Source organism: Daktulosphaira vitifoliae, unplaced genomic scaffold (genome assembly GCF_025091365.1).
Source record: "Daktulosphaira vitifoliae isolate Bord-2020 unplaced genomic scaffold, ASM2509136v1 Scaffold_1, whole genome shotgun sequence".
Classification (NCBI taxonomy): Eukaryota; Metazoa; Arthropoda; class Insecta; order Hemiptera; family Phylloxeridae; genus Daktulosphaira; species Daktulosphaira vitifoliae.
The window spans coordinates 5,836,841-5,864,552 of record NW_026099572.1 but is presented as its reverse complement, the minus strand read 5'-3'; the positions used below and the strand labels follow the sequence as shown (position 1 = coordinate 5,864,552).

Below are 27,712 nucleotides of genomic sequence, written 5' to 3'. Positions count from 1 at the left end.
TTAGGTACGCTTAATATATGTATACCTTCTCTTTCTCATTAGGTGCTTTTTTACATTGCCAGTCCAGTCTGATTAGAGTATCATCACTTTCTAAGTAATATGAAAAATTTATTTTTATGGTCGCGGCCGACGGTGAACGCTCTTTCGGTTTTTGACGTCTTACGTTCTTACCCAACCGCCTTTTGCCAACTTTTCTTTTTTGTTCTTTTCGACTCCTTTTTAAATATAACCAGCTAAAATTTAACTTTAATTGTTCATTTATTTCAAATATATTCGTTTGTGACATTTACTAATAATATATTTGTAATAATTCCGTTGTATAAATAATATTTAAATAAAATTGTCGAACCGGTCAGTGCCGTTTTAATACTTGTTATACATTATTTTATGTGTTGTGTAATTCTATACTATCGGCTCATAGATAATTAAAAGATAATCGTGTAAAAATGAAATGGGTTTATGATATTAGTAGAAGTTATTATTTCATTTGTTTATTAAGTTATATTGTAATATATTTAAAGTTTCCATTTTAAAAATACACATTTTAAATATAACAAAGTGTCACATTAATATTAATATTTACAAAAATATATAATTTTTAAAATACAATTTCAAAAAGAAAAGGATCTAAAAGTAGAACAACGCCAACCTCGTTAATACTTCGGTTACTCATTTGTTGAGAAGCAGCCAACTGGTTATACACAAAGTTGTTATTGGGCATGGTGCCATATAAAACACCTCAAGTAGATAAAATATACGCTAAAACGATAAGTATTTTTCATCTTGTAAACTTGTCGATGGGTATTTGAAACACATTAAAAAAAAATTAACAAATCTACCAAATATTGTATGATTTTTGTCTTTAGAAGGTGATTATTCATAGAATAAATTGAAAAATAAATGTTCATATGACTTTAAAGCCCCCACAGTACGTTGATTTATGATTGTATTTTTAAAAAAGTATGTTGAAAATAAGGTAGGATTTAAGTATTATTACTAAAATTTTTATTATGATCCAAGTATTATTTAAATACTTAAAGCTGTTTATTATTACCACCAAAAATTAAGTATAGACTTGAAAAGCCAATTTCTTATAAAAGGCAGGTCGTCGGAATGACTTTCTGTTTTAATCGTATAGTACTTTTTGAAATTTTATTTAGTTTGAATGGTGCGCATGTTCTGCTGCTATGCAAAATACTTAAAATTTAATAATTTTACTCATTTTTGAAGTATTACCAATAAAAAGATGCAATATTTTATTTACATTAAATCAGTTTTTTTAAGATAATTTTTCTACTAATTCTTGAGTTTCGTCCCAAAGAATCTTCTGGTTGATTTAATGTGTGCTCTCTTATTCTGATTTAATTCGTCAAATTTATAGCATTTGCTATTTATACAACTAAGTGTACTTGATGTGTTACTGAATATTATAAACTACGTGTGTTCTTGTTTGTTAATGAATTGAATTGTCATGAGGATTGAAACCGCTTTTGCAGTGTAGATATAGGACTTGATGTTGACTTTAAACAGCTATTTTTTGTTTTAAAAAATTATTGCAATTCCAATACTCCATCTTTTGTATTAAACGTGTCTGTGTATACTTGTAGGTATTTTCGGTGTTTTCCTACAATGTTTTTGAAATATTGAATAAATACTCGGAGGGTGTTTGATTTTTATGGAAGCGTTCGATTTTGTAGTTTTTCAAGGACTCCTTATGCTGTTCTCTTTAGTTGGTATATGTTTTGTGTTTATTGTGCACTTTTCAATTTTTGTGGCACTGATAGCTTCAATTAGTTACATTTTGTGATATTTTGACGTATTGTGGAGTAAAATCGGTTCAGTAGGAGCAAAAGTAATGATGCATCGGACACAAAAAAAAAACACGGAAATAGCTTTTTAACTACACATCAAAGCTAATAGAAATAGTATAGGGTACATAATAGTCAATGGAGCTTTTATTTTAAAACAATTACGAATTAAAAAATTGGCTTACTTACCAATAGTCGTAAGCGTTAGAGTAGACCAATAAAAACAATAAATATATTGTCGTGACAGCGTAGAATTTCTAACACCTTGTATGTTGTAAACCCAGTTGTCCGAACCAAATCCAATTACATAACTAATTGCAAAGTATAAACATGAGTTCCAATGGATCAGTATCAGTATGGCAAATACCACTTTACAGATACGAAACACATTTGGATACCCAGTTTTTGTCTCCGTACGATCAAAAAACTCGAGCATCCTAGGAACTCTAAGCAATCTATTTGCCCTAACAATGACTGGACAAGGTAAGACATCCGCTGAGCAACTACCAGAAGGCCACCAAAAGTACGCTAGGTCAGTTGGCAATAGACTCAGTATGTCTGATTTCCATTTCGATGTGCTAAAGTAATTTTCTCGCAGCTTTCGCGAATCTCTAACCATTAAACCTTGGTCTAGGAACCCTGAAAAAATAAAAAATTTATTAATACAAGGCATATTATTTATTTGGAGATTATTGTGAGTAAATATCGTATTTATTAAATATTTTATAATGATTGTCCAATGAAGACATTAGAATTATCTAAGAGCATAATAGTTAATTATTTCAACTTCATGAACAACACATAATTCAAAATAAATATTTATTCATGCTTATACTAAAATATTTGTCATTAATATTCCATCATTTTTATAAATATTTAATATCTCAATAAACAGAATATTTGTCTATTGATAATTTATAAGAATGATACACTAAATCATTGTCAATAAATAAAAATTTAATAAAATAAAAATCATGTCTGATAACGACTTTAAAGTTAAATATCTTTATAAAATAAACTTCAATTAATAGCTCTAACTTTCCAATAATAAATGTATAATACACTTATGGCTCTATACGTTACAACTTTCAAGAGAACTACTTAAAACTACACAATAACGTTGTCTATATATTCTACATCGAGTTGGACCTTTTTATACTTAAGACGATCGATTTTTACCATCATTGTGTTATGACTTATTCTACAATGAACTTCTGAGCCAATAGATGAAGTTACCGGTGGAAAGATGAATTTCGATGAAAGATTTTTTTTTTAAAATAATTCACAGAAACGCGAACAGAATAAAAGTAATCTTATACAATAAAATTAAATATTAGAAATAATAGAACAATAGGCACTTCTTATGAGAACATCACAGATAAATAAAAACAATAGACAAATTTTACAAATTCCTCAATTTTATAACACATTATTTTTTGTAGAGAAAAAAGTAATTATATCAAAATTATAATGTAAAAATTAAATAATTTATAATAAGATAATGTATGCATTTTTTTTCATTTCAAAATAGGTACATGTTACATAAAACTTTTGTTATTATACTACATTAGAAACGAGAATGGAACAAAGAAGTTTAACAATTAAGATTTAAATGTTCATAGATAACATAAGTTGTATACTTAAACATAATTGTTTAAAATGTAAATTAAAAGTAACACTGTACAAAGCATTAACTCGTTGAAATTTATGTAATGTTAATGAAATACATGACAGTAGATCGACGACATATGAAAGTGTAAATTGACTTAANCCAGTAGATCGACGACATATGAAGGTGTAAATTGACTTAATATTATTTATTTACAAAGTACAATAATGCAAACTGAGAGATAGTTAAGGAAAATAATCGCATATATATATATATACTTTTTAATTCGTCTAAAAATCTCTTTTACTATTAAGCGTTTCGTAATTTTCTAAATATACTTGTTTAAAAGAAAGATCCAAATTAGATTATTTACTTTACAGTACAAAAGAACTAAAAACATTTACATATAAAACACAAAGAATTTGCTTTGCATATTAGAATTGTAATATGGCGTTATAGCCGAGTTAAGCCGATAAAATTTAAACTTTATCGACTGTTTAAATTTATGATGTTTGATAACCCAAACTCAAGAGAAAATAATTGCGTTACCAACAAAAAGGTTTTTAATAGTTAACGTTCAACTGTTTATTTTCTTTAAATTCCAATTTTTCTTTGTGCCTGCGGCTTTAGCCATGTTTAATGTAATTTACATAAACATGCGAACCTCTGTAAAAAATAGTTGAACAATACAGTCTATATGAAAAAAAAGTTATTAAGAAAAGTTATGTTAAAAGGAAATTATAGGGAATGAATAATTATTTGTTGTGTTTGTATGGTTATAAAAATTGTCATCTTATGTTGCTAACTAAGTAACAAAAGCCACATAGAATATTATTTCATTAGATCATATTTTAAAAATAACTATGAATTATTTAATTCCATAAATGTGATGTAACTATTAACACTACCTCATAGACATGCCAAAACTTTTTGTAAAACCAATAATTTCATAAATGATACAATGAATTCAACGAGCATTATCCAAGTACCTCTACACTTTTATGAAACCATACATTGTGTGACAGAGTTGTCGTGTGTATTTAGGAGCGAATGACGTTGGTCGATACGAGGTATTATCAATATTTGCTAAAATTACTTGCATCTTACTCTTTAGTACTGATGGTATGAGTGTATTTTTATAAACGCTTATACATGCTTGCATTAATTTATGTATACATAAGTATAACGCTTGTGTACATTATGTAACCGAGTTGCGAAAAGTATCGGTCCCAAACATTATTAACGATCAAGCCCGGAACTCGTGTGGTCGGACGTTGTAAATAAAAAAAGCGGTAGCGTGGCATGCCCCAGTTTTTTCCCCGGTGTGATTTACTGCTAACTCCCGGACAGACACACACACACAAACCCTAATAAATGCAACAATTTCAAGAATGTGTGAGTGCATTTTGATGTGTATGCCCATAGTTACAACTGTCCGTGTTTTTAAAACGTCTCTGCTGTCATAGAACGACGAAGAAAGTGCAAAAAATGATTTTTTTTTTCTTATAAAATTTTGATTGCCAAGTAAATACAGTGGGACACAAAAAAAAAACGATCTTTACAAATGGTTGACACTTTTGCAATGTCACACACACGCTTAGTGGAAACGGCGAAAACCCGATTTTTTTCGTTAACACCACCCACAGAGTTTCGCTGATAAAATCAGCTGTGACAACGTGGAAGCTTCTGCTATAGATATGATTGACATAGGTAGCTTTCCTGATTTCTGACTATTTAATGTGTTTCTCACAATCGTCTAACTACTCGCTAATACTTTCCAATATTGTTTTCAATAAGTATTGTTATCAGTAAATGAATAAGTACACAGTTTGTAGTATTATGACATAATTTTAAAGTGACCCAAAAGTTTGGGTTATATATGACGTAATAATGTAATAGCTATCTTCTTTTTGTAATATACTCGCACTTCATGTTCAAATTCGAATATTTCATTAAGTACATTCCCAAACTAATAGAAAATATCAAATGATTAAAATTTACATTGCGAATCGCAATAGATTTAAATAAAAGTAGGTCATTCAATAATTCTAATATATAAAAAGTTTTTTTGAAGAAAAAAATCCTAAAATATGATAAGACGAGAATTGTACAGATACTTCACAACATAAGATTGCATTTGTTCAAAAGTCATAGAGAAAAATATGATTTGAATAAATGTGTTTCAAAAAACAACAACATAGACTACATTTTTATGTTAATTTAAAAATGAAAATTATATTATTTTGAACTATAATATTTTGAAAGGAAAATCGAATATGTCAAAATAAAATGTTCGATTAGATATTTCGTGTATGGAAAAATTTGTTTTGAATAAAACAAATATTAACATGTTAACATATTTTAATTAAATTTACAATAAAAACTTTTTCTTCCCAAGGATTAAAAAAATCTATGTCGTGAACTTTGGTAGCAATTTTTGTTCTACAAAAATTGCTTCAGATAAATATTAAAAAGTCAAATTTATTTCATTGAAACTTAATTTTTGTTATAAATTAGATTTAGTTATTTAATATTAAATAACTAACATTTGCAGTATTTTTTTGAGATTAAAATAATTTAAATAGCAGGAAAATTTTTTTTATTTTCTTGCTTCTCACTTGTACCACATGATTGTGTATGACATTAATATCTTGTCTGGTTTTTGCGTACTTAAAAAAAATTATCATCTACTAACCTGACTTAATCAGTGATATGTATAATTTTTTCTCTACCCAGAGGATTAAATTATTTTTTATAAAAAGTCGAAATCGATATATAACTTGCAGAGCTGAAAAGTTAATGATAATCTAATTTAGTGAATCGATTCTTAGTGGATAATTTTCTTATTTGTAGGCCGTTCAAACACGTGTCTCGATTTAAAAAACTAAAGTCGATACAATTTTAAGGGAATAGGAAGAGAGTAGTGGATCGAATTTATTTTTTGAAAATTCTAGAACACAAAATACAATTAACTTCTGAAATAAAATTGTATTTTATGTTTTTGAAGATGTCGTGTCGTATTTAATAGTCAGCACTCCGAATGAACTTAATTGTTAATATTAATTAAAACTTGATAAAATTCGTTTTGAAATTGATTGGAAATAACATTCTTCGGGTAAACTTTTAATTATTTATACGAGCAAAACTTGACAACGGCACTTTTGTATTAAAAGTTGGCCACGGTGACGAAAAATTTGAACATACGCGTACATACATAAATACACTCCAAGCTATTGTAATTATAATTTGTGAACTTCAAAAAGTCGTGGGCAAATGTTGAGTTAATTTATCAGAACTCGCGATAGGTAGTACAAGACGTGATATTTTGTAATTTGGTGAATCTCGGCGTTAAATCTACACGGTGTCACGTGACTTGGCGTTAAACTCTACCACACCGACGAATTCTGGACGGATTCGGTAAAACGTTTCCAAGTGGTTTTGGAAAATTCAGTATAATATTTTAACAACCTAAAGTTTTCAACTTTGTGTATTTGGTGCTGCGGTGTGTACCAACTAACTTTGCGTTGGCCTTAACCCGATGCATACGATTATGTTAATGATTGTATTATGTCGTTATTGTTATAGCTAAACTACGCCAGCGTCGTTTATTATTGCCAATTAATAATTGACCACCGACTAGACAATAACGTTCAGTTACCAACGACAACAGCATAACAATGGCAAAATTTGTATTCTGTCGATTTCACAGTACAACGACTAATGGTCGGGTAAAAAAAAATTTTTTTTTTTTTTAACAGCGTGGCTTAATGCCGTCTTGGAATCATTACTCTAGTAAGAAACATTGATTAATGCCACAATGACACATTTATTAACGGTTTTGGGATTTTCTTTTTAATTTTGACTAACACAGAATGGAATAACAACACCGTCGCCAAAGTGTTAACGTTTTATGATACTTTTTTTGCCATCGAGACATTTTTCGGATTAAAACAGCGTAAAATTATGACTCAGTAAGCCAATTCATTCTTAATACACATACAATAAAAATATTAAAGCAACTATTTAAAAGTCTGATAATGTAATCATAAACTGACTACTAATTTTAAACATTCAATTTCAATTTATGAACGCCATTTAAACGTTTTGTTTAATCACTGTAATTTAATATGTTTACAGTAAATTTTGTACATAAAAGTGAAATTTATAGTGTCTGATACAATGATAAAAAATTATGTCTTTTGTTTGAACAAACTATTTTGTGGCAGTAACTTTTACTAAAGAACTTCCCTAGACTTCAAGAACATAAATTCTAAAACAAGTTTTAAAATTAATCAGGAAAATGTATTAAAAAATAAATTTAAAAATGAATAATCTAATTGCAATGCAATTTTAAACTATCAAATTACTTTAATTAAGACTTTGTTGTTAGATTAAAAACTAAAACTTATGATTATATCAAAAGAAAAATAAGTAATTTAGAAAATTTTACATTTCATATTGAATATTATATAATATATCATATTGATACATGATTAATTTATTAATACATATATATGAAAGCTAAATTAGAAAACAAAACAAAATATTTAAAAAAATATATTTTTTCATCTAACAATTGAATCATTTCTTTGCCAAAATTTTTTTGGTTTTAATTTTATGGTTTATAAACCATTATTATGAGACGTTAGACCATAGTGAAATTTATTAAATACAACGTCAATTTTTAGCAATTTTATAGCAGTATAATACTATTAGACTTTTTTCGTTAATTTTATTTTAAAGTGTTTTACACTCGAATTCAATTGGGCGATAAACTATAGATTATTTTAATAGCTATACTTAAAACTAAAAATATAAATTTGAAAAATTTTAACTATGAATAATTTTTATAAACAAATTAAAAACTATTTCAAATTGAATAATTTACCTTTTTATTTTTAGAGTATCATTATAATTGTTTATTAATTAACGACGTTCAATCTACAAAGAAACTTTTCTTCAATAACAGAATCCAACCAAAATCAAATGAAAAAAATGGCGCAACAAATACTGTATGTCTTGTAAAATATCTGGCCAGTTCACTATTTTATATTACATCAAACAACAATTTTTCAGCTTTAATGTTAATTAGTGTGACATTTCTAGTCCAAAAATGCGCAATTGCGTCTTCGGGATTACCCGAAAATTTAACTACCGTTTTTCAACAAGCAAAAAACACCCAAACATTAAAATATTCAAAGGCCACGTCTTTGTTTGCTCGTTCTGGTAATAGTAGCCATTTTCAAACTAAAATTAGTCATACTTGCCCAGATACACCAGATAAACAAACTTATTATACTAAATGTAATAAAGCATCCTATCATTGGTCTAATGCAACTTCAATATTGAAATATTCAGAAGAGTTGAGATTTGAGAGAGAGAAAGAAATTTACCAAGGTAATCTTTTTCGAATTCTATATATTTGATTTAAGTTAGTTAAGTATTTGAATAACAAGTATTCAGTATTTTTATAATTATATTTGAAGTGTCTCGTACATTAGTTTGAAAACGTGCCGACGAGTATTTTTGTAAATAACGAACAAAATTCAACAATTTGTGTTGAAAAAGAATTATTAAAAATAAATTTAATATAATTATTAATTAAATTTATTTTATTTCAATTGCTACGTAAATATTATTTATCTCGGAAACTTTAATTAAAATATTCGGAAAAAGAGTATTTTGGCTATGACACAAGGTCCAAATTAAATTTTAGGTTAATTTTAAGTTTAAGACAAATTTGAATTAATTTTTATTGATTTATTTAACAGTTTCTTACTAACTTGAAAAATAAAAAACAAAAGTTATCTACTGATTTTTAATAATTAAAATAACAATAAAATAACGAAATAATTAATAAGTAACTTAAAAGTATGAAGATATATTTTGACATTGTTGACAAAACATAGTTTCGTTGGATTTTAATGATTTTAAATAAACGGACTTAGATTTAGACAAAAGTTGTGATTTTACTAAAATACATCATTAGTGTTGGAATGAATAATTACAATAAATTATTGTTAAGCATTTAAAAATTGCTACAAAATTAAGAAATTTGATAAAGTTAGTAAACAATTGAATTAAACGTAAACTTTTATTAAATCTCTCAGCTTATATTAGATATATGACAATATTCATCTATTTATAATTTAAATATTTAAAAAAACTTATTTGATTATAACTATTTCAGAGAAAAATATTAATTTAACAATTAAAAAAAAATGAATTTTCAAATTTTATACAGACAGAATTTAAGGGTATAAATTATAATTGCTAACAATTTCGCCTATTTTATTCAGGTTGGAAAATTTGCATAAGTTAAAAGCTAATTTTCCTCTTGTTTCAGTTTTATAATATGCAATAACTAATATAACACACCAACCGCTAAAATTATCGATCTAATATGAATAGAATTATTAAAACAATTGTAAGTCTGGATCTCATTTTTGATATTTTTGTACTTACTGCCTTTAACAGTACGCGGATTAAAATTATTGGGTATTACTAAAATTCAAAATCTTTACTATTCATTTTAGATTTATTGTGGTAATTATTTCAGGAAGGAAAATTAATATTGTTACTATAATTAGCTGTTGATTACGCATTTTAATTTTTCATCATAATAATAAAAGCATATTCGCTGAATAGCCTTAGTTTAAAAATAAAATACAAATTTTTTATTTAATAGTGAACATTAAATATGCATATATATCTTAGAGCTTTGTGCTTGGAGTGTCATTGAAAAATAATGCCAGGTATATACCAATAAAAAAAGTGAGTTAAATTTAGTAATGTAAAAGAGAAAAGTTTTTGATATTATCATTGATAATTCTTATGATTATGGAGACTACAAACAAAAAAAACGCTTAAGGGAATAAGCGTTGACATTTTTCAAGACAAGATCGTAAAACGACAGTAAGCGTTCTTTTGTTTAGTAAAAACAAACACGGGAAATTACTATTAGAAGATTACCAACTTTATCTGATGTTATCAATACCTTACGTCGTACGTACCTGAACGCATAATATATTATAATTGATTAAACTAACAATTCTCACACATTGTTTATAAATTGTTAAATTTTAATTTTATACATATTATATCTAGGTCAGTGGTGATTAAACCACGTCATTAAACATTCACAATAGTATTCAGTTATTTAAATATTTCTTGCACATAGCGCAATTAATTTTTTTTTTTTATTACACTTCAAGACAAAATAGAAAAACTACGGAAACAACGCAAACAAAATTGCCCTCGCAGTTACACAGCTTCCGAGTTGTTGCTCGTTTATAATCCAAACCCAATGTTTTGTCTGTTTATTATATATGTGTATACACTGAATGCGTTTCTGAATAATACTTTCAAAATTTACCTAACCTGACCCTAATCAGCAAAAGACGTTGGTGACAAACAAACCTAATTACTCACTCGTTACTCAACTTTAGACAACCGGGCGCTTTGATAACACTTAGTTTTTGTTGTTAAAAAATAAATATAAATATAAGTAAATATAATATACAAATAAGTATTGATGCTCATGAAAAATTGAAAAATTATGTCTACAGCAAAATATTTTTAAGTACGTAAACAAACAAGAACACAACTGCCTACTCTATTAAAGTAGATAACTATTGAAGAATCACGGGTTCGTGTTAATTTACTTGGCATAATTGTAGTGAAGTAAAACATTATAATAAAATGAATAGAAATTCTTCAGAAAGTTTTAATAATGGACTGTTTTGATGGTTAACAAACATCAGAAAACAAGTTTTTAATTTAGAAAAGTTATAAAAACATGTGATTTAACAAAAGATTTTAACATGCAATAAGATTTAGAATACAGATAAGCTTGTGTTTTTCATTTTTAACTTCTTTCAAATGATAAAACTATTAAGAAGTAATAAATAAAACCAAGTTTGATGACAGAATTTTTATCTATTGTCACATAGCAGATTATTTGGTAAATTTAAAGTAAGTTTCTGAAAGTTTATATTAATAAAAAATTGTCAATGGAGTTATACAAAAATAAAATTGGACTTGGGGTATTCCACACTGATAATATTATGGTAAAGTTATCAAGTTGGTAAAATTTAGTCCATTAATATTTCTCTTTCTAAATAGACTATATTGTAAATGCGCTTTAACATAGTTAGAGTGATCAACTTAAATTTAAATTTACTGAAACGTATAACCAATAATCAAGTGATTTTGATTAATATGTATCCATAATTTAAGTATAGAGTGATCAAAATGGTTCCAATGTAAAAGGAACTTTTAAGACAATGTAAGATCGGTTTTTATTTCGAGTTGTAGATATGTAAAATTCAGATTGGTCGATAAATAAAAAAATAGATCGTGGGATGAATATTGTAGAAATGAGAAATAGTTTAAAGGGAGGACGCAAAATGGTTATAAATAGGAAATAAGGGAATTTGGTTCATTCAGAAAAAAATGTTTAGTGCTAACAAAAATAGAGCCATGAAACTTTTACTAGGCTGAACACATTTATCTGTAAAGAATAATAATAACTAGTAAAATTGTAAATTATTTATTTTATTTTATATTTAAATATAATAAGATTTTTTTACAATTTCAATTGTATAATTTTTCGATGAAAGATAATACTTATAAATAAAATGAACCTATTTGATCGGTAGCTTACGATATTTTAAACTTTGAATAAAAACACTTTATTTTTATTCTATAATAATGGACTGTATTTTTTATTTTATATCAAACATTTTATATACGAAAAACTATAGGTGCGCGTAAGTGAGCCGGACTCATCATTCGCTGTCCGGTTTTCGACTAACTTACAAACAAAAACCTACGCTGCACCGCCCCCCACCTATTCTATAACAAATATATCTAGCGTTTTTTCCCCAATATCAAACAAAATTTTTGAAAATATATTTCTTTACAAAATTATTATCAAATAATTAATAAAATGTATAAATTATTTATGTTAATTTATATATAAATGTAAAAATAATTCATGTACACTTGGTTTTTATTGTAAAACTCCTAGTATCAATTCGAAAATTATGAAAATTATGTGATAATTTACTACACATATTACATTAACAACACATAAGTAGCGTTAAAAGAAAACATTTAATTGTAACGTCTTAATTAGTTATAAATATAATTATATGTAAATTTAAAAATAAAAATACATCTTACCTTCGTGAGCATGTACTAAAGTGTCTACCATATAAATTCCATCCGAAGCGTAATCTAATATCCACCAGATAGTTGGCATAGAATTATTGAGTTCCCAAAACACTCCTCTGCCAATTACAAATACTAGATTGTAAAGAATGGTAACCGTGACCAACATGAGCCACTAAAAATTAAATAATAAAACAATGTAATTGATTATTTATGAAAAATAGTAGGAAAAAGGTATAAAAGGTACAGAAGAAAAACAACAACGGTTCATTTTTCAGCAGAACAAAAATAAAGTAATAAGTGCTGATTCTATCAATTATAAAATAAATATAGACATTTATAAAAATAAAAACATTTTTCACTGAATAAATCATAAAATCAAAATAGAAATCGAAAAAAATTAACTTTTACCGTTTTTCTTCTGTACTATTCACAGAGTGAAACAGATATAATAAACAACTTTTATAATTGTTACAATACATCGATACGATTAAACTTCCGTTTTAATTATTTTTGCATTCATAGGCTACATTTAAATTATATTTTTAATTATTTAATTTTAATAAAAAATATTTAATTTTAATTTTTTGAAAATTTTAAAATAACCGTATTTATCTTAGAAAAATGTTTGATAGGTCGATAACAACTTTAGGATTAGTACTTATTGTGCTACAAGCATTTTTATACGTAGAGTGGGTTTGCAGCATGTGTAGTGTATGCGTTATAGATATACACTAGTACAATCTGTAGCCAATTTGTAGCTACAAACCAATTCTATGTAATGCTTGTAATTCAATTGAAAGTAGGACTATATTAGGAAAAATAATTATAGACTTCGTTATGAGGTACTAAGTCTTTTTTGATAATTACCATTTTTAAAGTCTTTTTAGTCGCTGTTTTGTTACAGTCTATTTCTATAAAAGTTAGACCTAATAGCTTCGATGCGAAGCTGAGAAGGTATTTGTTTTACTATGATGTGTTTTATTTTGTGTCTGTTACCACTTTTTCTCAGCTCTCACCGAACCGATTGCTTTCAACGATACGTCAAAAGATCACAAATCGTATCTAGTCGAAGAAATTACCCTCAAAAATTGAAAAATTTTCCCTCGTTCTCTGTAACGGGGGGAAAACACAAAAAAATTACAAATTTAAAAATTGCTAATTTTTGACATTATTAAAATTTTTCTTACTTAAAACTGCTACAACTTTTTTAAAAATAACCAAATTAATATAATTTTTTTTTATAGATGCATGATGTCTTTAACTTTTATTTGGTATATTTTTTTTTATAAATCTGACCCTTTATCTGCCCACAGGGGGGATACAAAATGACAATTTTTTCACAAAAAATTAACTTTATTAACTTAACTTTTGAAAGTGTTTCGGAAAGTCTGACACTTTTATATATATCAATTTTTTAAAATTAATCACTATCTAAAGATTTGTATAGAAGAGTTTTTTATGATAGTGATTTTAATCACTGTCAGATATCATTATACTTGACCCATCTATGTCACGTCACCACTATGCCGGGTTTTTTTATATCATATTTTTACAAATTTATGTCCAAGGTGCGAGCCTTGTATAGTTCTACTAATTAAACTGCCCCTCTGTAAGCTCTGAATTAATTTATAAATATATTTATCATGGATAAAAATAATATAAAAGAGGCTGATGATAAATTTTCTTATTTACTTTTTAAAATTATATTTACTCCAAGAAAGTAAAAATTTAATGTTAAATCATCGCAGCACCGTTGTCACGAGATAAAGTAAACATTGTAAACGCTTGAAATAGTAGAATTGGTATTTATCCGATAAATACAAACAATCACGGAATAACACACTGTAATTGCAATATAAAAAAATACGGCGTGTTGAAGTACTTCAAAGTAAAAACAACACATTTTTATTTAAAACATAGCTTTCTATTACTTGTTATTATGCATTTTAAACAAGAGCGTTTGCTATTTGGACAGGGATATGTATCATAATGAAAATTACTAAAATTACGTTAAAAATTAATTTATGTACAACTTATTTAAGCAAATTGGGTGTTGATCAGATGAAAGTATGTAATTTGTACATTGATATATAAAATCCATTTCGGAAAACACTTTTATTTTTGTTCTACTAAAATGAAAAAAAAAATATGATCGACTTCAAAGTAATGTTATTTTCTCACTCAATCTTACTTTTTCAGGTCGAAGCTATAACTCTGGGGAAAAGGAAAAATCGCTTTTTTTTCGATGTCGTGAAGTGTTAGCTTATTGAATTTTTAGAACAGTTTTACTATATTTCTTTGCATATTTTACTGAAAATGTGATAAAGCATATATGTTCAATAATATTATGGTTTTACTAATATATTGCTTACTGGTGAAAAAATAAATTTTTCTATAATATTTTAGACAACTTTTTGAAATAAACTTAGTAACAAAATTAATTTTACTTAAAATTATAGTAACACATTTTATTTCTGGAAAAAAGTGTTTACACTATCTTATTTTTGGTTTGTTTTAATAATAATGATTACTCTGCAGTATAGAACTTCAAGCAATTAGGATTAAAAATCTAATCTTTTAGTTAATAAAAAAAAATAGAAAATTACAATTTAAAGGATTCAACAAGTATAAATTTAATAGTAATTATAATAAATTATCATGACAAAATCGATTTTACTTAAAAAATATTTGTTTGATATTGAATTAATATTATTTTATTAGCAGATACTACAGATGTAATTATTTAATGTATGTGTATTAACAACTGCTAATCAAAATGCCATTTATTGATTGATTAATAGACACTAAACGGTAATTAATTAAGTAATTTAAAATAATATAGTGTAGTTACATAAAATATATGCAATGAGTTGTAAGAGACTTCATAAATCAAGTACATTTCAATATATTATTCTAGTTAAATTATAATAAATAAATATATATCTATAATTTTAATTTATTAAATTACATTTGCAATGTATATATATGAAAAATTACCATCATAACTTTAGTTTTAATTCCAATAATTCTATATTACTATTTTAATGGCCAGAAAAGTTATTAAAAGTCGAAAATATTAAAAAGACAATAATAAAAATTATAAAAATAATAATTTATATGCCGTCAATAGTTTTAGCTATTATGTAGACTAGGCATAAAATATGAAATACATCTGTATCTATTTTTTTAATTAATTATGAAGTCAGCTTACATATAACTAATTTTATTGGATAACTGTTTTTTTTCTTGTTTTTGACGTATCGTAAACTGAGATAAAGATACTTAACGCAGCTTCTTTATTAAACCTGACTACGTAGTTATATAAATAGAAGACTAGATAAGTAATAATTAATAAAAAATAATAAATAATAAAAAATTAACTTATAGTGAGTACCCAATTGGAAAAATAACAAAAATTCAAGTATTAAAGTTTATAGTAATAAAACGCAAACAATTTATTTTGTTAGGGAAAAAATCACAAACGGAAATAATATATTGATAGTGTTTTCATTATAATTTTAATTTATTTATTATAATTACAATTATTATAATAAGTGATTGAAGTTTATACAACTATTTGTACGAATAGCATTTTTAGTATATCATCTAACTGCTAATACCTTTATATTAATTATGAAGTATAACTTGATAATGAATTTATAATTGCTAAGGCATCAAACTTTTTATTGTATGAACTTTGTTTATCATGAAAATATGAACATAAATTTTTTAAGTGAATTGCGTCAGTTTATAATATTGTATCAAAGAAACAAAAATAGAAAAAATTCTTTAATTAATTAAATTTTTTTTTATTCTTAAAAAAAAAACTTATAGTTTTGTTTAAAAGTAATTAGTAAATAGTAATAGTAAAAATTTTCATTCGACATAAAATTTGAGAATATTGTTGAAAAAAAATATATGTCACAAATTAAAAAGAATTTATTAAGTAAAGATGAAATTTAATTTTTTTAATTTTGAGGGAATGATCATTTGTTAGAACTGTTAAAAGTATAAAATTCTTTTAAAATAATGAATTTTACAATTTCACCAAAAGTTTTGAAAGTCATTTACAAATTTAAGTACTTATATATACTACATGATATGCATGTATTTGTAATCATCAGAGCAACATAAGCTTTAAGTTTTACGGTTTATTTATATTTGAATATGATAGGTAATTTTTTGTAATTGGTTTAATGCAAATAAGTAAACAACCATAATTAAAAGCCTATACAAATAAATATTATATGTATCTCACATCTAACGTTTTTGATCGTTGTATTGTACAATACAAATGTTCTAAACACTTGTACAATTTAATGACAATCAGTATTTATATTAAATTGTATTTTAACAACTATTATTGAAAGTTTAGCAGAATTTGAATTTATATATTATAAAGTTATTTTCGTTCATATAATGTTTTTAAAACTAGTTTTCTTTACATTACTATTATTATTTAATTTTGTAGAACATGTTTTTCCTTACACTGAAATTACTCCAGAATTTTGTAAGCTTGGTACGTATAATAAATATAAAAACACAACATAGTTTGATAATTTGATTCATAGTACATTATATATTGTAAAAGTGTTGATAGTGAAATGTTAAAATAAATTTCACTCAATCTTTTTGTTAGAAATTGACGAAATCATAAAATAATAGTACATATTGTAAAAAAATTGAAATATTTTCAGTAAGGTCAAGAAGTTCAAATAAAATTGACAGTGACAAAATTGAAGCAAAACTTGTGGCTACAGATGACCCATGCTTAGAAAAAGTAAAAAAAAAATCTCAATTATTATATGTAAAACGAGGCGACATTGTTGATTTAAAAATATGTTTTGACGCACAACTTTCCAAGACTTTCTATGTAAAGTATGACTTAGACGGCGCTACCATGTCTCAAGTAGGAAAACCAGATGAAAGACCAACTAAGTTCCTTGTCGGAGAAAATAGAAACCTATTTCCAGACTACGTGGCATGCTTTTATACAAAGGTAAAGTGTTGAAAAATATTTAAGTTTCTCAAGTATGAAAAAATTATAACATTTATTCAAAATAATTTGTTTTATATATATACATATACATATATTTAGTTATTCGGCTAGAAGTAAATCTAAAACTTCAAAGCGTATAAATAAAAATAAAATTTTGTTGTTTGGCCAGATAACTAGAAACGGTAAAAAATACCTCCATTAACGTTAACTGCCCTAGAAACAAAAGTTTAGTCTAATTTTGTAGATACAACAATAACAAACATGATGAATAATGAAAATATATAGATAATTTCATTAGTATAAAATAATTATAATACCTAGGTAAGCTTTTTATATATTTTGAGTTGCCAAAGGAATACAGGTGTATTATTCTATCCGTAACCTAAAATGAGTAGTATACTAATATACTATTCAATTAAAATAGACCAAGTTCTTATAAATAAATATAAAAATATAATATAAGTAGACATGAAATTTAAAAATAAACAAAAAAAAAATAATATATAAATTGTATTAAAAATTAATAAGCACAATGTTAAACATTCAAATCTATTTATGAATATACCAAAAACTTAATGTTTTATTTATAACAGGATTTAGATAATTAGAGTAGCATTATGATTATTTAAATCAAACTGAGAAGTACAATAGGCAGAATGACAAATTTAAAATACTTAATACATTTTAATTCATTTTTAATAATCGCTATTTTCTCAATATCATACAAGAACACTATTATTATAAATGTAAAATCATATTGACTACAGAATCATCAAAAAGCTTTGTTTGAAGATTTTTACAAATTGCCAGATCGAATTAATACAACATCATTTATGGCTAAAGGTCATTTAGCAAGTAATGGTGATTTTGTTTCATCAGAAGAAAAAGAAGGTACTTTTTACTTTGCAAATATAACACCACAATGGCAGTCTATTAATATGAAAACTTGGAGCCAAATTGAATCATCTGTTAGACGTTTAAGTAAAAAGGTTAGTTTAAAGTTATGATTACTCAATTTTTTCCATATTATTAGATTGAAAGTATAAATATTAGATTTTTTATGAATTCGTTACATGTTTTCAAATTTTATTTTTTGAATTATTCTTTTTTAGAATATTTTATAGTTAATAAAATGTATGAAGATTTTAGCAACTAGTTTTATAATTATCTAGAATTTCAAATGTGTTGCTCTTATCGTGATAATTTTATTGATTTTGGTAACATCTCAGATATTAATGATTGAACTAAATCACCAGGCTGCCATGAAAGGGATGAGGGTTGCACACCTTTGATTAATCATATTTAATCGTTTATATTAGCAATTTTTCGATGTATAGGGTTATTCTATAGGTTGCTTCTAAAAAAAAATTATTATTCAAAATTTCATACAATTAAAAAAAAATATATTAAATGAACAAAAATTTTTTCCTTCACCATTGTGTTATTTCATGACAGCCCCGTATCACATTCAATCGTTTTTGTTCCTACTTAATTTAATATTTTAATGCTATTTTACTAGAATAATTTTACTAATTACTTTTCAGAAAAATTCTACATTCACCGTATATACTGGTACTCATGGTCAAATGACTATCAATAACAAACCAATATATTTAACAACTAACAAACGAATTCCAGTTCCTAAGTGGCTGTGGAAGGTAGTAATTGATAAAAATACCAACGAAAGTATAGGAATTGTCTGCACTAATGATCCTTTTAGTGATCTAAAGCCAATTTGTGGAAGTCGAGAATTCTGCGATAAAACTAATTGGAAGTATTTTGGAAAAACAAAGTCATCTGGCAAAGGTTACTGCTGTACTTTAGAAGAATTGAAAGCTGCAATTCCTGAAGCAAACGACATTGAAGAGAAGTCAAATGGTATTTTAAGAGGGCCACTATTATCTCTTCATGCTGCATCTATGCTTAAGATTCAGGCTAGTAAAGTTCATAAAAAAGTAGCAGAAAAAGTAGCTGAAAAAAAAAAAATTAATAACAATACAAAAAATTTTAAATTGATGCCAGTTGTCGAAGAAGAACCTCCCAAATCACCTAGGGATTTAACTAAAATAACTCGCCGTGTATCTACCAGGAAAAAGAAGCCAGTTGATAGTGACCCAGATTATTCAGACGATTCGACCTAAAAAATTTTAACTAACTAAAAATGTTACACGAAAACATTTATAAAACCATTTTATATTATTATATATTTAAAAAAAATAAAAAATTTATCTAAGAATGCATAATATAATCAAATAGAATGTGTAATTAAATGATTTTGTATTATTAAATGCAGCAGATAAAAATAGTTATCAATAGTTTAACTAATTTTGATAATAAAGTTTGCAAACAATGTAACCCATTATTTTGTTTTAAGTAATGCATTATGAAATATAACATTAATTGTTGTAGTATTATTTACTTTAGTCTAAAGAATTTGATGAAGTCATCAACACAATATAAAAATAGTGCAATAAATTTGTTGAGTAAGAATAAGTTCACTCATATTAATTGATATGAATTATTATAAGAACTTCAAATTTATTCTACTAATAACTCAATTACTCAAAAAATAAAAACAATTATACACGTATAAATTAGTCATTTTCTTAATTAGATAATTTACTATTTTATATTCTAGTTAAATTTGTACGTAGCTATTAAAAAAAAAAAGTTGACATCTCTATAATTTATAAATTTTGCTTGTTCCTTTTTGAAGTTTGTGTAATTCTATCATAGGATAATATGGTAACGCAAAAATATTATTCATTTTAAGGGCAGATTAACCCCTTCAATCCACTTAAAATATATTATCGGAAATAATTTTTCAAGTCAATTAATAAAATAATAATAAGTTAATTAATATACTTTTTTATGGTGTGTTCGGATAAACTTAACAAAATTCTTGTTCGTGTATGATTATAAGGAATGATTTTAAAAAGTTATTAATAGTTGATCTAACTAAAAAACGAAAACATTTTATTGTTTCAATATCGTATTTATTTTGAGAGTAATCGAGTGGTTTATAATAAACCGATCACTCATATATGTAATTTACTAAAAAATTATATAACACAAGATAATGATACAAACATTTTATTTCAACTTATTCAGTAAATATTTTCGTAATACAAGCAGCTTATATAGCTCAGTCCAGGCGGAGTTACGCTTCAAATATACAGGTAATGTAGTTCAAATCCTTAAGAATTTTTTTATTTTTATCTATCCTCTCTCATTGCATTAGTTTATACCATTAATCAAGGAAGCATTTATAAAATGATATAAGTATGAATTGAGACTGATGATATTATTGAAGAATTCAAAAATATGATACTATTCAATCTTCGTTAATTTAAAAAAAAGGATCAAAATAATAAAAAAAAAAGAATATCATTTTGTTTTCATATATATAAAAATATAATAAGTTAGATTTTGTTTTTAATTTTTGAAATATTTTATTTTATATAAATGCTACTTAAATTATTTATTATTTTCTATTTAAGCATTAGCGTAAATGATAGTATGACAATGAAAAAAGAGGTAATGCAATTAAATTTTTTTTTTCAACTCATCTTATATAAAGGTCTAGTTTTGCCTGTGTTTATAATATTCATAATGTATAAAATAGAAAACGCATTTATAAAATGATGAAAGTATGATTTGGTAAATATTATTTGACCTTTATAAGTCGTATTCGTATTTATGCTCATTTTGAGAGAAACTAAAGAATGAAGTATTCTTAGTTCAAATTTTATACACAACAGACAAAACTTAGTTTTAAAAGTCATAAAACATCATTTTGGTGTAAATTAAAATACGATTATTTGTCATTGAGTAAGGTATTAACATTTTTCATGTTTAAATAAGTTACAAATTAATGTAATTTTTTTTTATAGTTATAAATATCTATGGATTTAAATGTTTTTAAAACATCTTTGAGTATATACTTAAACTAAAAATACAAAACAACTTTTCGGTCTTTATTAATAACTAATGACTTTATTATAAAATAAAGTATAAAAATTTTGTGTTTCTGACCTTATAATGGAAATGTGTCGTGGGATCAACTACAAATGATGAACTCCAAAAACACTTGGAAGATCGTTTTTTTTCTAATTTTGCATCAGCCATTTTTGTTTCGAACCAATCGGGACCAGTGGACCTTTCGTGGACTTTCCTTGAACTTCCCCATTTGTTTGACTGAAATAAAAATAATTTTGGTGTCAGTAATATAATTACATATACAAAAAAAAAATATATATAAGTAATTTAAATTTACAATTCTATAATCAAAACCGAATGTTGAATAACTCTTAGAAATTTGAAGTTAATTAAATACTCACTCATGTTATACAAAATCAAACAAGATAATGTGTATAAAAATACACATTATTAAATCAATCAAAGATAAAATATATTATGCATAAGCTACTAATGCTTTAAAATAAAAAGTAATGTTTTATTTTTATTATTTAAACTGATTTTTTTATTTTGTACATGTTATTATGTATATTTGACTACGTAATATATTAATGTATTTTCTAAATCCCTTCATAAGCATTTTTTCAGTTTTATACCGAAAATTTTACACTCCATTTATTCAAAAAAAAAAAAAAAAAGGTTTTATAAATTATTTAATCATTAAAACGATTTATGTTCTTCGTTTATTTAATTTTAATTAAGACATATTAAAACTATAAATAATTAAAATTACCTGATAAAAATTTAATAAAATTAAGTTTCATTTGCCATATTTGATTAATATTGTTGAACATTTAAAGCCATTTACCTCGAGAAATATTTAATTAATTTATTAGTAAATACAGATCCAATTAATTTAATAATATAATAACATTAAAAAATCGAATAATTAACTTGGATGAATTAATATTGCATAAAGAGTGTTGAGTATTATTTTTTATAGACATTGAATTTATTTATAATATACGCGCTAATATGATAAGAAAAAAACAACTATTCTTTTTGTAATTATTAATTATCTGCATACATTACAGAAAATTTATATTTTTATTAAGAGGTTTTAAAGAAGTATGATACACTTCTTTTTTTAAACTAAATAACAGTATAACGATTTCGAGAGAACGAATATTTCATACTTAAAATTAATAGAAAAGGAAAATTATTTGTTTTCTTCTTAAATACAGCAGAAATATAAATATCTCAAATCACTGTTATTTATTAGGTATATCTTTAAATTATTCAATTTCTTAAAAAGGTTGCGAAAGACGTTTTTTAGGAATCACAAATGTTAATAAATCAATCTTCAATAGATCAATGTGATGCTTTTTGCTTTGATTCCTTCGTATAATTAGAAAGTGCAAATCACAAAAGTCACATAAATAATATCAAAATGAAAAGCACCAGCACAATAGATTACTTCAAGACCACTTTATGTTTATTCTTTACTTATAACCATAGATATGAGTTTATTTGGAAGGTCAATAAACTATTTTCCATATATATATATTGTTTTAAGAAAATGAAAAAAACTCATTTCTTTTAGAAAATAGTTTATTGACCGTCCAAATAAACTCATATCTATGGATATAACTAAAGGATATATATGAATACATGATTATGGTTTCTAGTTAAATTCAATTGAATTGTATAGTTGTCTATTGTTTATACGCAAAAGACGAGCTATAATTAATTAAGTTTTTTGATCTGCTGGTATAAAATTATGATTAATTTTTTTATAGAAACCTATTCAGTTAGAACATACACTTCATAGAATATTCAATGTAACTAACTTATGATACTTATGTATTCATCTGAATTAAATCAGCATAATATAAATATGCTCTTCGAATAAATCCAAAGTTTACTGGGGCTGTAGTTATAAAACTGGCTGGCTTTGAGCTTTGTTTCATCAAGCATTAATTGTTTCCGGATGCATGAACAGCTTGAAATTATTATTTTGCATTGCCATACGTCTCTCTACATTACCGCAATGCAATATGAGTAATATGTTTGTGATTATAAATTTAATGGAATCATATGTAACAGAAAATAAATCTTTAGTTAAATGTACTATACTATTAATTTAATTGAATAATCGACAAACTGGAAAATAATGAAAAAAAATGTATAGTGTTTATAAATTTAAAATTATGATATAAAATAAATTGATATTAAATAAAAAGTATGATATTTTAATTTATCCTGTTGTTATTAAGCTTAGATAATCAAATGATTTAGCATAACAATATAAAGGATCACGCTTTGTTTAACACATATGTACTAATATTGCATAACTCAAACGCCGTCTTAACATTTTTTAAAAATTATGGTAATAAACTTCCAAAAAATGTAAGAGCAAGTGATTTATTCTTATGATGTATTCAAATGGCTGACTTAACATAAATCATAATTTTTTTTTATTAGTGTATTTTTTTTGTTTTTACAATTTAATTGATAAAAATGTTAATTATTATATTCAATTAATTAAATAATTAAACATTTAAGATAGAATAAGACAAAATTTATTTTCAACCAAACATTACAAAAGATATTAACATATTTTATTCTACTTTACGTAATAAAATTACTTTACTGAGTTTCATTTTGAGTGAGTGGTTTTTATTAGAATCTTTTTTAATGTTGAAAATATTTATTTATTATAATATTTAACACGCGTAAGGTGCATATTTACAATAATGCAATACTGAACAATTAATAAAAAAAATAAAGTAGGAAAAATAAAAATATATTTCTTAGAAACTTGGTTCAAAAAAAAATCATTTCTAGACAATACTCTTGATTAATATTGTTTACTTTAAAATTTATTAATTTTATTCATAATTTTAAAATTAACTCAACATTTAAAAGCTGATTAAAAAATATAAATTTGAATCTAGNTTAACTCAACATTTAAAAGCTGATTAAAAAATATAAATTTGAATCTAGTCCAATAGGTATTTAGGATTTATTAAAAATATTTTCTACAATTTTAGATGATCATAGAACTTTTTACTAATGACTATTTAATTATACTTGTATTTTTCTTGGTTTCTAATCATAAAGGTTAAAACTACTGCTTTATTTTATAACAGCTACTATTATATTATTAGGTAAATCTTTGCCCATTCGATTAGGCCTTATCTAATCATTATTTTATTATTAGAGTTAAAATTCATTAAGCCCGGATTCTTTGTAAATAATTTTATAGAATATTCAGATATGACTGTATAAATAGATTTTATGAGAGTTAAAATAGTAAAAAAAAGTTTGGGAAATAAGGCTTCAAGAATTGAGACTGATGATATTATTGAAGAATTCAAAAATATAGTACTATTCAAACGTCGTTTATCGTTAAAAAAAAAATCAAAATAATAAAAAAAAGTATATTATTTTGTTTTCATATATATAAAAATATAAGTTAGATATTTTTTCTAATTTTTTAAATTTTTATTTGAAATAATTTATTATTTTCAATTTAAACATTTGCGGAAGTGATAGTTTGACTACGAAAAAAATACGTTATGCAATTAAAAATTTTTTTTTAACCTCATCTAATATAAAGGTCTAGTTTCGACCATGATGATAATATTCATATTGTATAAAATATGAAATGCATTAAATTTTTATTATTTTTCTTAAAAGGATCGGATCTATGATTTTGAATTATATCAAATACATGAATGTTTAATTCATCAATTTTTTCATTCATTTAGATAGTAAAAAAACTTAGTTATTAAAGATATTGAAATCACGAAAATACCATTTTTTAGCAGATCTTTTTAAAAATTATTTTTAGTTAAACTTTACGCTTGTTGAAATCCATTATACAACACAGTAAATTGTAATAGATTTAGCTGATTTATAAATGTATATAGTTATTTCGTGAAAATCAAAATTAGGCGTACAAACTAAAATATTGTTACATGTACAAATTGTTTTCCATTATTTACAAAATACTTAAACTTTAAGTTTCAGTTTAAATCTATTAACAATAATATATTTACTTTTGTATACTTAATTAAATCGTGTTTAAAAACTATAAGCTCCGAAAACATGAATATATCGTCACTGTTATGCAAAAAGTGACAATATGTTTTTTTCTATATGAATAAAAAAAAAGTGTGATTGAACTATTGAATTTAATTTAAGCTTAATCCAATAGCTAAAACACATTAAAATTTCCCAATTTTAATGTATTAAATAATCTTTTATACTAAAATATAGCTAAAAATATACATTTAACTCAGTTTTTTGTTTTGTTCAATTATTTAATTGAACGGGTAAAAATTTAATCTGAATATAAATCTTTTTTTACAAAAACAATATTTTTAATTTTTGTAAATTCAATTTTTTATCAATTTTTCATACTTTAAGAACATTAGATGAAACCAATATACCTATTATACTTATAATAGGTAGTTGATGCAATAGAATAATATTTTTTTAATCAACAAATGTATATTTTGTATAAATTTTATGACTATTTCATTACTATATAATAAATTAATAACTCATCAATAAAACTATTGAAACAATGTGTAATTAACGAAAAATAATTCTTCTTCTCTTTCATATTATTCTTAACTATTTAGGGTCGGCTAAAATAGATAAAAATAATTATTTATTACTACAACAAAAATTAAAACAATTACATAAATGTGTTTCTACGTAATTATACTTTTTAGTGTTAATTTTAAGCTTAATTATGCTAATATTTTAAACAACCATTTTTATTAAATTATTAAAATTAGTTTTAGTAAAACAAATTTGAAGATCAGAAAATATAGTGCATTCTAGCTGTGCAAAAAATATATAAATTATCATAATAGTCGAAATTCGTTAAAAAAAATGTTATCTTATTTGAACTTATGAGTAATAAATTTAGTAAAAGTTTTATCAAAAATATTCTAAGTTCATTATATTGAAGAATTTAAATACATTTTAATGATCATAAGTTTCATTTAAATATTAAAATGAGGTGAAAGTATGGTTATTAATATTAATATAAAAATTAGTTATAATTATTATAATGTGGTCTTTGGTTTTATAAAGTATCTTAACCAAGTAATTTTTAATAAAATTTTGTCTGTTCATGTAGTTCTTACGAGTACATAATTTATTATGTTAAAAACCATGATTTTTTTTCGACCTTTAAATTGTGACAAATATTTTAAAAATTAACATTTTATATTCTTTATTAAAGAAAAATGTCTAACTTTTGACAATAGATATGTTAATACTTAAATTAAAAGATTTTTTATCAACGTAATTGAGTAAACAGATGTATACGGTAAATAGAGTGATAAATTAAGAATAAAGCAATCATTTTCTCTGAAACTATTGAACATTGTTTAATTTTATAAGAAGAAAAATTGTACAGTTTAATAAACTCTACAGTATTAAGTAGTAAAATATTTTTTTATTCCTTTGGAGATAAAATATTGAACTTTCTTATACAGGAAACTTAATTTTCTTAGTTTTTTGTCTATCACATTATTAAAATAAAAATGATAAAAATAATTGCAAATAATTTTATAATTACGAGTATTTTTATCCTGTTAACCATGTTTGATTCAGTATGTTTAAGTTAAGTGATTTTAGACTAATTTAATATTGTTACTTCACTGTTTATTCATCTTACAGAAATCTTATATTTAATAATTTATGACCGTTGAAAGACGAGAAAATTACTCTTCTAATCAACACAAGTATATTATGGTACATCTTCGATCAACCCATGTATGGCTACTTGGGAAATTTTAATTGATAGCTACTAAAATTTATAGGCCATCAGAATAAATTATTGCTACTTCTGGTCTTATGAAGACTACATTTAATTAACTTTTACGTTAAATTCAAATCTTTAAACTATCTTATAATAATAAAGGTCATATCAGCAGGGGGCTGATTATTCTATATACAGAAAGGTTTTTTTATCATTAATAACTCAATTACTCTTAAAATAATATATATATATTTTTTTGGCTTTTGTTAGTTACATATATATTTTTATTTATCTGTTATAAATATTTTTAATGTGTATACCTTATGGCTTATAGGTGTAATAAACCAAAAAGAAAAAAAAAAAGATTAAAAAAAAAGTAGTTTATTAGAATTTTGTTGGAATGTAAAATAATAAAA

General features: G+C 24.4%; 2 protein-coding genes across 8 annotated transcripts in view; one reads left to right on the top strand and one right to left on the bottom strand.

The window, feature by feature from the left end:
* Positions 1-27,712, bottom strand: part of LOC126896094 (cyclic nucleotide-gated cation channel subunit A) — a 125,309-nt gene that overhangs the window by 13,854 nt on the left and 83,743 nt on the right. For all 3 annotated transcript variants that reach the window (XM_050668553.1, XM_050668555.1, XM_050668554.1), the window contains 3 exons: positions 21,629-21,790; positions 12,604-12,766; positions 1,998-2,447 (listed from right to left, as the gene is read on the bottom strand). In XM_050668553.1, the coding sequence (XP_050524510.1) occupies positions 1,998-2,447; positions 12,604-12,766; positions 21,629-21,790 (775 nt within the window). The remainder of the gene's footprint in view (positions 1-1,997; positions 2,448-12,603; positions 12,767-21,628; positions 21,791-27,712) is intronic.
* LOC126896101 (uncharacterized) lies at positions 7,051-20,011 on the top strand. 5 transcript variants are annotated; one of them, XM_050668571.1, is made up of 6 exons: positions 7,289-7,388; positions 8,320-8,429; positions 8,494-8,814; positions 17,292-17,593; positions 18,361-18,582; positions 19,138-20,011. In XM_050668571.1, exons 3-6 carry the CDS (start codon positions 8,499-8,501, stop codon positions 19,732-19,734), a joined length of 1,437 nt encoding a protein of 478 aa, XP_050524528.1. In that variant the 5' UTR covers positions 7,289-7,388; positions 8,320-8,429; positions 8,494-8,498; the 3' UTR covers positions 19,735-20,011. The 5 variants fall into 5 exon arrangements, with proteins under 5 accessions (XP_050524529.1, XP_050524527.1, XP_050524526.1 ...); XM_050668572.1 differs by lacking the exon at positions 7,289-7,388 and adding an exon at positions 7,051-7,145 and having other exon boundaries at positions 8,320-8,814; XM_050668570.1 differs by lacking the exon at positions 7,289-7,388 and adding an exon at positions 7,055-7,209 and having other exon boundaries at positions 8,320-8,814.